The sequence below is a fragment of the Nanorana parkeri genome, unplaced genomic scaffold, assembly GCF_000935625.1.
Source record: "Nanorana parkeri isolate BGI_ZX_2015 unplaced genomic scaffold, ASM93562v1 scaffold94, whole genome shotgun sequence".
Taxonomy (NCBI): Eukaryota; Metazoa; Chordata; class Amphibia; order Anura; family Dicroglossidae; genus Nanorana; species Nanorana parkeri.
Genome location: NW_017306362.1, coordinates 597,786 through 613,472, shown reverse-complemented (window position 1 = coordinate 613,472; position 15,687 = coordinate 597,786). Strand labels below are relative to the sequence as shown.

Here is a 15,687-nt window from a genome sequence, read left to right as displayed (position 1 = left end):
TTGTATCTCATTACAGTTTCAGTCATGCAGTGCATACATTACAACATTTCTTACAGTGCATACATTCCTGTATTGTTGTCCTTCAACTGGGTCTAAACTGGAATGATCGAGACATGTACAAACCCATAACCGCTTGCCAGAAATATTAAATGCCGATAATGCTGACCACACAAAGGTACAAAGGCTTTGTGCAAACCAGTCTTTTTAGACATATCTCTACTGATGCTGAATTTAAAACATCAGAGGAATACCCATCATGCCTTGCTTTGTTCCCTCGGCTTTCACCAAAGCTATGTCCACAGCAGGGTGAGGGACATATTGGCTGTTCAATATCTGCAGCATATCCATTATTGATCTCAGAGCCCATTCATGTGAGATTGGATTACAAACTAAGGAACAGTCACAATAACAGCAGCCAGTAATATGCTTTTATATGCAGAAGGAATTTCTTTCCTTTTTTTTCAACTGCAAGTTAGAATGTCTTGTGCTAAAGGTTAGCAATCAATTCCCTGCTACTGTACAGGTTTCCTGTGGGGATGGCAGCATTGTATGAGATTGATACATGGCTCGTTTGCTCTCAGAGGCAGGGTGCTGGGTAAGGCAGGCATTACATCTCCCCAGGCCCAGATGCTTTATAGACAACATTTTGTTGATCAAACTCATTGATTCTTATTTTTTGAGATGAGAGCAAAAGTGTCAGAGATTGGATAGGATGTGGTCAGTGCAGAGATTGTACATGAGTGTTGCAAACCACCTGCATATCTTTCTTCAATTATACTGATAGCAGAACTTCGGGAGCCACAACAGAGACATTTCCACTGACAGACTAAGCGGATGAGTCATTGGTGAGATAAAGAGAGCCTGGAGGGATTTGTATATAGTTTTGAGATAACTTTCTGAGCACCCAAGGAGCTCCAAAACCTCCTAGAGCATGTGATGTGAAATGGGATGTTAGGAGCTGAAGTTGTGTCTTGTGCTCTCCACCGATGCTCCGGAGGCACATGAAGAGCCCTCTGCTCCATCAGCTGGTAGTCTGGTACTGAGAAAAGAGAAAACTGGTCATTGCGCGGTGCTTATATTATAAAATTATAATTTTTTAATTATTTTTTCATTATTATATTATTTCAAAATCTGTTAATTATAAACAACCAGGGGTTAAAAATATTATTGTCAGCAGACTCTTCCCACTGGATCGTACATGACAGATGAATTCTCCATTGAAGGGTGTATGTAGCAAAAGCTTAGTGCTGCTTAAACAGCAGCGAATTAAAGGAATTTTTAACGTTAGTTCTGTTGCGGTCATTCTGTGCCCCGCACACTCAAATTACTCTACCAATGACCGATTCTGATTGTATAATATTTTGTTCCCAATATAGATTTGCCTTACCTTTTTTTTCTTCCGCTCAGTGCATCCTAAACCAAGAATCAGACCAGGGTGATTGGTTATTTCCTTAATATTTAAAGTAGAACTAAATCCAATGTGGTGTGGGAATACTATTATACTGTCACATCTTTCTGCCCTGAAGAAGGGACCCTGCGCGGCCCCGAAAAAACGTCGGCTTTGTTGATTATTGTGACGCAATTGTCCATTAAAAAAGGACTTATTTAAATTATTTTGAGTGCTGGTGACCTCTCCTTACTTCGTATTTTGCACGGTGCCATCCGTGGTCGTTACTACAAGCACCATTGTTCTTATTGGCCGGGACTGCTGTAAGGTGTGCGGAGAGCACCCTCACCAACTAAATCCAAGACTTTTTTTAGTTTTGGATATAGTGGAGAGGGACTCCGAACCCCTTTCAGGTTTTTATTGCTGTCTGTGTCTTCGTTCTGAGATTCGCCCTACTCTATTTGTCCTGATGACCGGAAAGAAATCCCAAATATTGAGTTGTCCTCCGAACAGGAATGGAAGCGATATCATCCAGTAGGGACACTCGTTCTGGTGACAGGAGGGATTTTCCTCACTTTGGAGGGATTTTCTCTTGGTTTCTGTTGTTAATATGGGATGGTATGTGAAGTGAAATCTCTTCAATGGGACACAGATGGGGGGGAGGGGGGGCAGTAGTTATAACCTCAGGGATCCAAACCTGAAATAAGTCATTTCAAGGAGGCGCCCTTCTCATTTCAGGGAGGTGCCCTTTGTCAACCACCCTCCTCTCGGGGGTGCAACAACAAGGAAGAGGGCACACCCCTGAAATGATGGCAGATAGTAAAGAGGCTAATGCTTCCTTTGCTATCTACTGTTTTTTTTAGAGTTCTGAGAGCTGCTGCCGTCAGGAAAAAAAAAAGGCATAGGAACTAATAGCTAGATTGCTATTGGCTAGTTCAATTTGCAATAGCAAGCTGGCTATTGCACCCACCCTCTGCTGCTGTCGGTCAGCAGAGGTGGACCTGATGGAGAACTTCAGGCCCACCTTTGCCGATTGACAGCAGTAGTGGGCAGGTGCAATAGCAAGTCTGCTATTGGCTATTGCAATAGCCAATAGCAATCTAGCTATTGGTTCCTATGCCGTTTTTTTTTTTAATCTTTTGACTGACGGCGGCTCCAATGTCAGGGGGAAAAAAGACAGCAGGGAAAGGTTTACTCTGATAGAGTAAAGTAAACCTTTCCAGGAGAACATTTTTCTCTCCCGGGTTGAGATGTCTGTAACCTTTAAAACAAAATGTTGTGTTTTCTATAGGGTAGAAGAAGTGTGTTGCTTAGAGCCATCCGATTCTGGTTTGAATTGTCTAAAAATAAGAGCTGGTGTCAGAGGTCACAGCATCCCTTTCCACATTGTAATACCGGAGGCCTGTGAAACCTCTTCAACAGGTTTTTGCAGTTGCGGCGTGACTGTGTTTTTGCGATGAGTATTAAATATTTATAGCCATTTCTCCGTCCTGTTTTGCAGCCATGAAGGCAGATCGCAGGAGATTAAAGTCGGAAAAGGCAGACCTGGTGAGCCAAATGGAGCAGCTGTATTCCACCCTGGAAAGCCGGGAGGAGCAACTGCGTGACTTTATTCGAAATTATGAGCAGCATCGAAAGGTGAGAACACAAGACGCCTTGCTATGCGTATTATTTATTTTTTAATAGTGTCACTTGACACCTTCAGGATTATGGTGTTAAAGTTGAACTTTGGGTTAAACAACTAAATAGTCTAAATACCAGAGGCATGTTTATTCTGTCTTTATGTAATTCGTCCAGATCTGTGCAATATCGGTATGTCCTATGAAGGTTCCCATATATGCAGGTCATGGTATATCTGTAGAAAATAAACCAAGGCAACTGGACTTGCTGCATCTTTCTTGAAGACGTGTCGACGGTCATATGACCAGCTTTCTCAATTCAAAATTCTGAATTGAGAAAGCTAGTCTGATGACCAGCAAAGCGTCTTCAAGAAAAATGCAGCCAGTCCAGTTGCCTTGATTTATGTTTTACAGATATGTGCAGTATCAATGAACCAGACCTGTACTTTGTCTCTGTGCAGGAGCTTTCTGTAATAAAGACCAGTCACTGCTGTTCTTTCTCCTTGTGCAGGGGGGCTGGTCTTGTATCTGCCCCATCCTGTAGTTTTCTACAGGCAGCCTTTAGTGGGTGGGCTCTGCTAGGTCCTTCCAATGGGAGGCTCTGCTCTGCTCTCTGCACAGGCCTGTGATTTGCCCAGGCAGGGCAGAGCCACAGGTTTACTAAATCACCACCCAGGGGCGACGGACGCGGAGACCGGGTGACACCCTGCCGTGACGTCATCGCACATGCGAGGTCGTCTTATTGACGCCTGCCGGCGCCCATCTTGGTGATGGTCGCCGGCAGGGAGAGGAGGGGACGTTCACCCGGCAGGATGAGGTATGCCGCCGGCTCCGCTCCTCTCTCCTGACACTGTCGGCCTCTTGGTCCGTGACCGAGTGCCCGACTTTTCATAGTGGGTGACACCAAAATGACTGACAGTCATTTTGGTGTCACCCCTCCAATGATGGCACCCGGGTGCGGGCCGCACCCCCCTTGTGACGCCACTGTCACCACCTTCCCTAATGTTGCATTCTCAAGTTTTCTTAAGTATTACATTCGGCTGCCAGGAGCAAAGAGCAGAAGCTTTGAGTAAGCTCTACATCGTGACCTGGGGCTCACATAGGGCTTAGGACGCTTGAGCTTCAGCCATGTGACGGCACTGGCTGCCTGTGCAGCCAATTACCAAGCACTTTCGCTGTCATGTGGCAGGAAAGGGTTGCTCTCCATATGTGAAAGTACTGATGATATCCTGCCTTCTTGATGCAAAAAGAATGGCTTGCTTCTGGGATGGGCAGCAGATAAGCACTTTGTCATGCATGGGACCATAACTGAATGGCACATTCATGAACTAGTGAACTTCAGCTTGAAAATAAAAAAAACTCTTAACTTTGTGGGATAGACTGCAAGATATCCTAACCACACCCACGTATTCTTCTGCCGCCAACCATAGGACGATGACAATAGGCACCATGACCATAGTGAAATGCACCTGAGACCTCTTCATTTTCGAGCGATGGGGATTGTCCATTATATTTCAGATGGAAAACATCTACACCAATACCGCATTATGTAACTGCTATTATGGGCCCAGTGTGCTTTCAGCTTAGCACCTGAATGATATTTCAGCCCCGGCAATGTGCCCTGATTCAAGCTAATCTTTTCATGCTGCCTACTCATCGGAAGCCCGAGTTCACATTAGTGTTTACATAAAGGTAGCATTGTTCCAGATTCTTTCCCTCCGATTTCCACACTAGCCCCCTCTATTCAGATCTAATCAAAGAGGCGTACAGAGAGCAGTGGCGGCATTGTTCAGTGTATTCCTGTACAAGATGTGCGCAGACTGCATTCACGCGTAGAGGTTAGCGCACATTCCTCTGAGAAATTATGTAAGAAGCCAAACTCTTCTTATCTTAACTGTGTTTTCCCTCGTTTATCAAAGTACCCGAGGCAAGAAAGATTTCAGGCTCTATTACCCCAACACAGCCAGTCAAGTTCTTCCCTTTATCCTACTTGACTTCAAAGATATCATAGGATTGGTTGCGGTGCTGCAACACGGACTGATATACATCTACAGTGTAAAAAGTCACCATTGGAGAATGAAAGAGAATCTGAGTAGGTGCAGTGGGTGACAAATTCTGTTCTTCTTTTATGAGAAAATCCATTGCTTATGTAGAGAAGGATTGGGTTGTCCACTGTGCTCTGAGTTATGGGACCTACAGAGGCCGTCACAACTGTGTAGTAGTCTCAGTATGTGTTAACCCAATTACTCAAGTCTCATATAGGCTTTACCATCTTAAAGGAGAACTACTGAGAAAGTAAATGTATTCTTCCCAATACTTTTAGCCAGAGTGGAACACTGCAGCTGTCACATGCCAGTTCTATAGCTTGAGAAGCTCTCCCTGCCGCCCCAAGGCCAAGTTCTGTGAGAGACTCAGGACTCGGCGACGGAGGATGGAACGAAAGGAGAGAGGTAAGTGCAGGGGGAAGGGGATGACGGACCGACCGGCTGCACACTGTTTACATGTGATCTCGGCGACATTGCCGATTTCACATGTAAACGAAAAATTGGCTTCCTCACTCTACATTTAGTCCTGCTTGTACAAAGCAGGACTGAATGTAGAGAGGGAAACTTCCCCACAAGGACACCGCTGCCGCCGCTCTGGGCCTCGGTGGCCTTGAGGGGAATCCGGGCCTGATCACAAATCGCTGATCACTCGGCTCACGGCTTCTTGCAGACAGCGGGACTGTCAATCACTGCTCCCAGCAGAGATTTCTCCCTTCCTGCTTTCTTTTCCTCCAGTGCTCATCGGAGGGACAGGCGGGAGGGGGCAGGTGCAGCTGGCTGTGGCACTAGAGAGGCAGAGCCAGCTGTCAATCAGGCAGTGGTGTGGATCCCCAAAATATTGTCAGGATCCTTCCCAGGTGCAGCACGGTTCTGCACCGTCGGCATATAGTGGGCAGTAGCCCGCTATTTGCTGAGTTTGGGTCACAGGAGGACATTAGTCAATATGCTCCTGTTACCCAAAAGAGAAGTAAAAAAAAAAACTTAAATTAGGGATGCACCAATTTTTTTACATTTTTTTTCCAGACTGAGTACAATTGCCGATACTTTTCCTCAAGTACTCACCGATGCCAATTACCGATACTGTTTTCTTTAATTGTGTTTTTCTACAACAATCCTAATGATTTTAGGACAGTGGTGGAGTGCCAGGCCTGGTCACAGCTGCGGCCACTTCAACCCTGGTAGTTCTGCCACTAAATCAAAGCTATAGAGGGACTACAAATCTCAGCAATACATTATACAGCAATGCAAACGCTTTGCCCTGGGGTACCAGCCTGATGTCTCGGGCGGAGGGTCTCAAGAGGAGGAGATGTGTGGGCGTCACAAGCGCTGTAAGCAGGATGCTGTGTGGTTCCCATGAAGGCTGCTGTGAGGTCCCCAGCAAGTGCAGTGCCGCAGGCAGCATAAGCAATTTGGAAAATTAAAGTGCCGGTATCGGTTTTTGGTATCGGGGCATTTTTACACGTATGAGTACTCGTGAAAATGCCCACCGATATCAGTATCTGTGCATCCCTAATTTCAATACTTTATTAAATGTGTATTTTTTATTTTTTTTGCATTCGAGACAGTAAAGCATTGCAACCATGTGAATCCGGGGATGGCAGGTGCAGTGCTCTGACTCATGCACACTAAATGAACTACAGTGAAGAACAATTGGACTACAAGTGCTGTGATGTCATCACACTTGTATTCCTTATGAGAACTAAGTCTCTCTGCAGCTGTGGCTGATGAACCTCGTAGTTCCTCCATTCACAGACTGTCAAAGGAAATGTGAATGAATGACGCAGCGGGGCAGAGCAATAAAAAACTGTGCTGACTTATAAAAAGAGCAGCAGCCTGTGGGAAGAAGAACCCCACAAACCCCACAATCCAGGTAAGTGGGGGTTGCGATATAACCATGTTACTATGAGAGTAATATGAAACATGGTCCGAAAAGTTAACTTAACCTTTCAGTTGGCAATACATCAGATTTTGCCCAGTTCCTTCTAAATTGGCACCAGCAAGATCCACAAATGTCAAAAAATTGAAGTGGGGTAGAAGATTATCAGCCAAACAGGTATTTAGAAAGTCATGGGTGCCAGCGCTTGAATACAATAGCCAGCCATGCAGATTCCTCCATCTATGTTGTGTTAGCATGGATGGAAAAACTGAGTTATTTCTCTCATCATGCACACGGTTGAACGAGAGACATCTAGCTTACTATGACAAGGTTTAGTTAGGTTTGTATCTATTTTAAGACCGGAGCTTTGTCATCCTGTGTAGAATAAGGTTGACGGACACATAGCCCCCAGCCATTGAACGACCACAGTCCCAGTTAGCCCTGGTACACATGACCGGCCAGACTGAGTAATCTATTTAGATCTTTGTCTCAGTCTGGCCTGCTTTGCTGTGACCTGCAGTTCTGTAACTCTTGGGTCTTCTGTAGTTGCTTACCTCCAGCCTAGGACTCAATGTTCTTAGCCTGCTGTTTTCTCTTTCCTGCCAGAATCCCCAAAAGCTCCAGATGTTAGTCACTCTGTCAAGGTGATGACACTGTCATCCATGTTTTGGAAAGAGGAAGTACGTAGAGGGCGTGTGTGCCAGAGAACAGTTGTGTATAACCGCAGGATTGCATAGGTTTCAAGGAAATCAAATATACACAATAAAGACCGATGCTACACCACTCAATATAACCATAATGCAGTCTACAAGGAAATCAGATATACACAATAAGGCATACACTGCACTACTCTGTATATTGAGTGTCCAATTATGTTATGTTCCATTGTGTACTGATCTACCGGTACACATATTCTCCAGCACTCATTCTAATTAGCCAGCAAAGTGGGCAGGGACATCCATTGAATGAGGCAGGATGAGGCTGTTGCGTTTTTCAATGGGAACTGACCTTAGGGCACCCTGCTGATCAATCCTCCTCCAGATTAACCATTAAGCAACATGTGCATGTGCTTAGGGAAAGGGGGCAGCACAGAGTTTGCCATGGCCTCTAGTGTTTACATCCCGTGCTGCAAGTCCTGTCTCTCCTAGCCAAGCAGACGCCTTAGACTACTATGGGGCTGGTGTACCGTACCCCAGGAAACAAAGGTAAATGAGCCCCAAAGACTTCTTATTTCTTAGTTCTAAGTTATCAAAAAGGCCTCCATCTGTTTGATTTTGATCTATTGCGCAATCTGTTGGGTACAATGAAAGTTTTTCATTTAATATGGTTGTGGGGTCTGACCTGGAAGAAAACTGAAGTCATACATTTTCAAACTTTCATTCCGCTTTCAGCACTTATTGTCTTGTTGTCTTGTCAGTTAAACAATGGTGGTGCCAAGGGGGACACCATTGTTGGGCTTGAGCTTAGGTCGTCATTTGCCCTTAATCCACCCCTCCTCCTCCAAGAGGCTGACGCTGCAAGAACTTTGGAGGTCTGGTGTTGATATCACAAAGAGCAATAAAAGCTATATAAAGCTGAAAAAAGTAGTGCTGGGGAATGCTGTAGAGGGGGTAGAAGATGGCTTGGGGGTAAATTTGTCCTGAAGGTCACCTTTAAACACGTCAGGAATGGAGGTTCTAAAATTGCTCTCTTGAAAGTTCCCCTTCAGAGACTTTATATTGGTCCTTGAAAGGACGCTGAGGGAACCAGCCTTAATTTATTATTACGCATGACAGATGTCTGAGCTGATATCATTGACAAGAACAGGTTCCATTTCAGACACTTCAAATTCTGTTCGGCTTTATGTAAGTATTCGTACAAGATCGATTTAGTGGCCCCTTAAAACGTAGTGTCTTTTCTATTGTTATTCTCTGGAGATTGTCTATTAGCAGATGAAATCCTGCCAAATTGAGGTCGTTCTAGCCCTTCTGCGACTGTAAAAGCTCTTAATTGGTAAATGACATTAGCACGCTTACCTAACTGGCTTTGTACACCTTAGCCATTTATAATGGGAAGATCTTCCAGTCTTGTCAGTCTGAAGACTGTAAACACTCGAGAATGAATTAATAGGCTATAAACAGCTGACACTCTCCTTCTGCCGCATGCACCTCTCGTTCTGTATTAAACCACACTTTAGACACCGGCGGTTATCTAGATATGAAGCTCTGGAGGGTGAGGGAAATCGGCAGCTCTTGCTTATCCTGAAAGGGCAGGGTGGATAAAAACCCCATTAATTTCCTGCTGCTCCAGTCTGGTGAATTCTATTGGACAGGAAATTCTTCTGCGGAGGAATCAGACAAATTCTGTCTGCTGTAGGAAATTAAAGGAGCGACACGGAGGTAGCAAAGCGTCAACTAACTGCTAATGTTATCCAGGAGATATGACCACTGTGCCTTGTTATATGATTATATTGCAGGAGACTCAATTCACAAAGCTAACACACAAAGATAAGTGCACTTATTATGTAAAAAGTTATTTTCAGGAGAGTCTAACAAGATAAGGAAAATAGTCACATGACTAAATTAGACAGCTACACAATTCTTGTGTTAAAGCTTTGTGAACTGAGCCGTTATTTAGCAGAGTTCTCGTTTTAATGTGGACCTAGACTCGGGGCCGGATTTCCCACAAGGTCAACCGAGGCCCGTCCTCGGGGCAGAAGGGAGTAGAGGGGTGTGGAATTCCTATCTCCCGACGCCCGGGACATGCAGTTCTGGGCACCGGGTGGGTAGTTTGTTTTTTTACATTTACCCCTGCTTTGGGCAAGCAGAGCTAAATGTACAGTGGGGAAGCCGCCACTTGTTTTGTACAAGTGATCTCGGCAATGTCGCCGAGATCACGTGTATGCAGCCTGCATACAGGGGGGCGCATTGAGAAACCTGGCATTGGGGTAGCAGAGAGAGTAAATCCGGCCCTGCCTAGACTTGTGCAACTTGATCTATACAACATTGCGAGACAAGTCATTTGGGAATGACATAATACTGACCGTAATAATTCTCCAGCTGCTCTTTTGCCAGGGCCATGCTGTGTAGTGGTCTCCATATTAGTAGAGAAGCATGTTATCACCAGGTAGAGCTCTTTGTTCCTAGACCACATCTCCTGATGACACCATCAATGTAATCCACTGATCTAAAGCAGGAGCGGGTAGGAGACATGCCTATCCAACAGGCTGCATTTGACCTGCTTTGTGTTGTATTTCCTATCAAAAACTCTGTACTGACGTACAACAATTGACAATTTGGGCTAAAATTGGTGCGCCATTTACAGTGCATGCCACATCCTGTCAATTTAAAGACTTCCCTTATTTTTACATACTATAAACCTCCATACCACTCCTATTTCTGCAAAAAAAAAATGTTTTCCTAATCTTTAGGCTTCCCACAATGCCTTGCCACAGCTGCTGGAGGCAGGTAGGAATGGCTGCTCGGCACCCTGGCCAGAGCAACAGTAATAAAAAGATTCAATTAATTGCCTGAAGGAGACTCGATGCAAAGGTACACTGCGTGTTACAGCAGATTAAATATTTTTTTTATGATAATGCCTCCTGTAACCCGGTCCTTTTTTATAGCATTTGCAGTAAAAACGCTTTTGCATTAAAAAAGATGTACACTAAAAATGAGCTTGCAAATAGAGAGGTATTGAAACCGAGGCTGGTTTAACCATTGTTGTAATGGTCGGTTCACTCTATGTTGTATGCAGCCTGTTGTTTCTAACGTGTTATGTACACTGCTAGCATGCAGATTACAGTGACTACAAGCTATATGTATTTTGTTTAACTTGCATTTATTATATAAATATGATAATTAAATCAGTTCCACTCATTTGTTTCTCTGGAATGCAGTCCTGCTTCACAGCTGCTGTAAACAGTAGAAAATTAATTTTTGCTTCGTTAGATTTTGCTGATCAGTTGGGAAATGTTTATGGATTTGTTAAAGCAGTGCTAAAATATCAAAAAAATTGGTCAGCCTGTGGCAAGCTCTAAAGCTGGCCATACACCTTACAATTATCTGCAGGATTCCTATGGTCAGATGGAAAAGGTGGAACAGATTCCTCCATCTACACTAAACTGTGTGGATGGAGGAATCTCCCACTAGGCCAAGCTTCAGTATCTTGTTAGTCTGCCCCGCTGGCTCCCAAAATACCTGAACAGTCTGATTGAATGCAGGCATTGTTCAGGTGTTTTGAAAGCCAGCGGGGCCGACTAGCAAGATACTGAAGCTTGGCCCAGTGGGAGATTCCTCTATCCAGGCAGTTTAGCGTGGATGGAGCAATCTGTTCCACCTTTTCCATCTGACCATAGAAAGTCTGCAGGTGTAAGGTGTATGGCCAGCTTTAGGGTAAAGCCTGTAAACCAGGAGGTCCTGTGTCTGCTAGGAGAGAGGGACGGGTGCTACGTGTGATTTGTACGCAGCCCCTGTCCTTCTCTATGGGACTACGCGGCCGTACGCCGCCCTACGCTCACCCGCACTGCACGTCTGTGCGGGTGTCTGTACTCGTACGCTGACAAGATGGATCCTGTCTGCGTCCGAGCCGGGACACCCGCATACGGACCTGCAGGAGGGTGAGGGCGGCGTAGTCCCATGGAGAAGGACAGGGGCTGCGTACTTATCACACGCAGCACCTGTCCTTCCCGGGAGCTGCCCGATACGGCCGTGCACGCAGCAAGGAGCTGTACGTGCCAGCTGATTCTCGCGTAAATGAGGCCGTAAGGTCAAAGTGGCAGGGTCATTGAACTTTAGTCTATGGCATCAGCATAAAAATATTTAACTTTCTGCTCCATTCAATGCAGCCCCGATCACTGGCTCAGCTCTGTTACATGGGATAAAGAGAGAGTCCTCAGCACTGTGTAAGCTTTGACAGGTTGATTTGGAGCTTACACAGTGCTGAGAACTCGCTCCTTATCCCATGTAACAGAGCTGAGACAATGATCAGGCACCAGCGCTATCACATGGGAGGAAGGGGATTGAGTCACATACTCCTCCATACCCAGAAGTACTGGGTATTTTTCTTCGATCCCTGTGGCTGAATGGAATGGTGGGGCAGTGAAGGAAAGGTCAGTATTTGCAGTTGGGGAGGGGGGAGACAGAACCTTCCATTTTAAATCGGCTACATTCCAGGTGCATCATAAAAAAAAAAGGTGTGCAAAGTATTGGGGCTTATTTTTATATCTAAAGCTGGCCATACATTATACGAATTTCAGCCGGTTCATCATTCAGGAACCGTCCGGAATTCACGCAGTCAGTTCACGCCGGCATTCCCTTGATCAGCTGATTAAAAGAGCCGGTTGGAAAATCTTGGAACGAACCGAGCTGGCAGCCAATAACCTCTGGTATTCTCAGCTATTCTGCCGGCGGCCACTGTCAGAATACAAAGGAAACAGTGCGGATTCCTCGAGCAACGCTCGTTGATTGAGGAATCTTATATTTTTTTCGCTCAGCAATCGGGTTGAACGGAAAAAAAAAATAGAACAGTGTATGGCCAGCTTAAGGCAGTCACAGCTTGAATAGAAAAGACAGTCCCCTGCCAGCATGCTACAGAGAAGGAACCTTGATCTCTGTGTGGCAGCATTGGTACTATTGCAGGGGTCTGGCACATCCCCTACCAAGTCAGACCTTTAGCTCTGTAATCAGCAAAGCTCAAGCTCCCTGATGATGATAAAGCTCTGGCTCTGCCTTGGCAAGCTCTGGCTTAGCAGGGGGATTGTTGGAACTCTGCGAAAAGGTCACTCTGCAGCATGTTGGCAGGAGACAGGCTTTCTACTCGTGTGGCTGCTTTGTAAAGAAGGCAAGCTGTAAGACTTTGGCCACCTTGGTTTGATGCACCTGAAATGTATGTAGCCAATCTAAGCTAAAAGTTCAATTGGGCTTTAAAGGAGAACTATGGGGTTAAGGCTTTTCCCCATAGTTCACCTTAGGGTAACAGGAGGACACAAACTAGCGTCCTTCCGTCACCCTAGGCTCAGTATACCGCGAGCGCCGCAGTATACTGCGAGCTGCTGCTCGCGGTATCCGGATGAGCCGCAGCTGAAGCGGATCCTGACAATTATGCCGGGATCCGCCCAGCTGCGTGAGTGACAGCTGGCTCTGCCTATATAGAGGCAGAGCCAGCTGTACCCGCCCCCGTCCGTTCCGCCAGTCAGCACTGGTGGAGCGGGGAGGGGGGAATTCAGCCCCTCCCTTGTCACGGCAGAGAGCCGTGACAGGATCGAGAGGAGAGCGAATGCCGGTATGTGTTCAATAAAAAATGAATCAGAAGCGCCAAACGTTGACCAACAAATGAAGGATAGTTGCGGGTGAGGATTACTAGGGGTGCTGCCCCACATCAGCCTGGGAAGCTGCAATACCTCCGCCGGTATGTGTTCACTCACCTCCCGATCTACTGAGCCGACCTGTGACAGTCTCATTGTCACAGGTCGGCTAGAACTATGAGGGGAGTGAAAAGCACTCGTCTCATAGTTCTCCTTTAAGTCACCTTTTTGCTTTGCCCTTTATGAGCAAAGTAAAGTGTTATCATAAAACAGCACAGTTTTTGTTCAAGTAACACATGCATTTTGACTGTGGTTTCTGCAAAGTACAATGCCAGCTTTTTTCATTAGTGATGTACTTGCTGCTCTAGGCCATTGTGAATGAAATCATAAATCCTGTGGGACACAATTGAGTCTGTGTCTGAAACAGACCAGGCAGAGAGAGAACTGTTCCTGTGCCCAGATGCCGCAGCGATTTGGACAGCTGTCACTTACATGCCAGTTGCAGGCGGTATTAAGCTGAGTCTTCATGAAGGTACATTTCTGGGTGTAGGAACTAAATTATTCACCTTTAAGCCATTCCTGTAGCTGTTTCTGTGCCAGCAAATTTGCCCCCGCAGGAATGTACCTTCTCTCTTCAAAACACGGATGACCTTCAGTTTAGGGCAGGCGAGGACGCTACGCAGTGAATTCAAATGACTCGGAATCCACACATTACATTTCCGGTGATTAGGATTCTGGAGCGCTGTAGTTGTCCGGCTTGAAGGAGGCCTGCAGAGCTGTTTTAATTCATAAAAACGATGGAAAAGTTTTCTGTGCAATTTGCAAGGATCCCTTTCAAGGTTATGTACAACATCTGCTCTTCATTTTTTATTTGCAGGCTATAAAATGAGAACATCTGGAAATGACTCCATTCAGGGACCAATATTTCTGGACTGCTCTAAACAGCCTGCTTACATTAATTTCTAGGTGATCTTAACACATCGTGTAACATTTTCAAACAATATGCTATATGTTTTTGTTTTTTAAAGTGGACCTAAAATCAGAAGATAAAATCTATCCTTTATGGAGTATCTGTACTATCCTTTAGGGAACAACTAGTAATGTTAAATTTGTCTAAACGGTGTGCTGGAAATTTACCCTTTGCCTTAAATTCCTAAAAAATAGCAGTGCACTCTTGTGGCTTGAGCCTCATAGCTATATGTCTGCAGTGAGAGATCTAAGGCACTGCTGCCTGTATCTGCTAGTCTCACCGGAATTGGAGTTAGATTTGGTGATATCACTACTGTGCTGCTCACTGTTCTCCTTTCTGCTTCTGTTTCATCTGTTCTTTGGCTCTGTGCTCCTTTCACCTCTTCTGCTGCTCTTGATCATAACCCCACAACTCATTAGATCACCAGTCATTGGAAGGGGGGGCGGGAGGTCTGACATGAGGAAGGGAAGCCTTGTTCTTTTGCCAAGACAGAGTACAGGACAAGGCATGGCAAGTCCGTAAAGGGAAAGATTGGCTGCAGGGAGCATTGGTGACTAGTCCTTTGTTCTCTGCCTGCAAAGGGCAAAACTTTTTTTGGGCACAACTTCCACAGTTCAGGCCCTCTAGAACTACCCGGGACTTGGTCCGTCTGTAAAGGGCCAAATCTGGGCAATAATAGACTGCCAAAACCGTGCTAAAGTCAAAAACTCCATTCGGTTTACCTTTTAATCCTGATATCATTTTGTGCAGTCTGCTTTGAGCAGGCTTTTCATGATGTTTCTTGGTAAGACATAGGATTCTGTACTTTCAAACTTCCCTCCCTGAGAACTGGTGGGAAGCACTTGTGGTACATTACATAACACAAAACATGTAGGTACTAGGGATGTACCGATACCGGTTTTTCGGTATTGAGTACCAATATTATATGCTCCCTCGTCACCTGATGACGAGGGAGCATGGAGCTGGTATTCTGGCCAATCAGGAAGCCGGGGGGCAGGTTATGACTCGCCGCCCAGCTTCCTGATTGGCCAGCTTCCCAACCAATCAGGAAACCGGGCGGTGAGTCATTACACGGCCTCCGGCTTTCTGATTGGCCGGGAAGCCGGCTCCATGCTTCCACGTCACCAGGTGACGAGGAAGCATGGAGCCAGCTTTCTGGCCAATCAGAAAGCCAGGGGGCAGGTAATGACTCTGTGAGTGATATCAGCTTAGTGAAGCACAAAAGAGAGCAGGCAAGGAGAATTCTGGCATTATCAATGTCCTTATTGCACATCTGCTGATTTTTCTTACAAGCAGCATTTTTCCTTTCCATTGACATTTTTTCATGCAATGTGCCTTTGAACTTGCTAGCAAATTTGACTACTCCAGGAAGAGTCAGTTCCCTAGCACAGTCCCCTTTCTTGTTGCACATCATAGTCCTCTTCTCGGCGTGTCTGATTTACTGTCTGCGCTTAGCAAGCTCGTCACTGCTATGCCTGATGAAGGGATCCTGTGTGGTCCCGAAAGC

The 15,687-nt window shown here is 45.6% G+C and overlaps 1 protein-coding gene across 3 annotated transcripts in view; it reads left to right on the top strand.

Moving 5' to 3' along the window:
* The window catches only part of KAZN (kazrin, periplakin interacting protein), a 383,508-nt gene that overhangs the window by 334,792 nt on the left and 33,029 nt on the right, over positions 1 to 15,687 (top strand). For all 3 annotated transcript variants that reach the window (XM_018552658.1, XM_018552659.1, XM_018552661.1), the window contains one exon: positions 2,889 to 3,025. In XM_018552658.1, the coding sequence (XP_018408160.1) occupies positions 2,889 to 3,025 (137 nt within the window). The remainder of the gene's footprint in view (positions 1 to 2,888; positions 3,026 to 15,687) is intronic.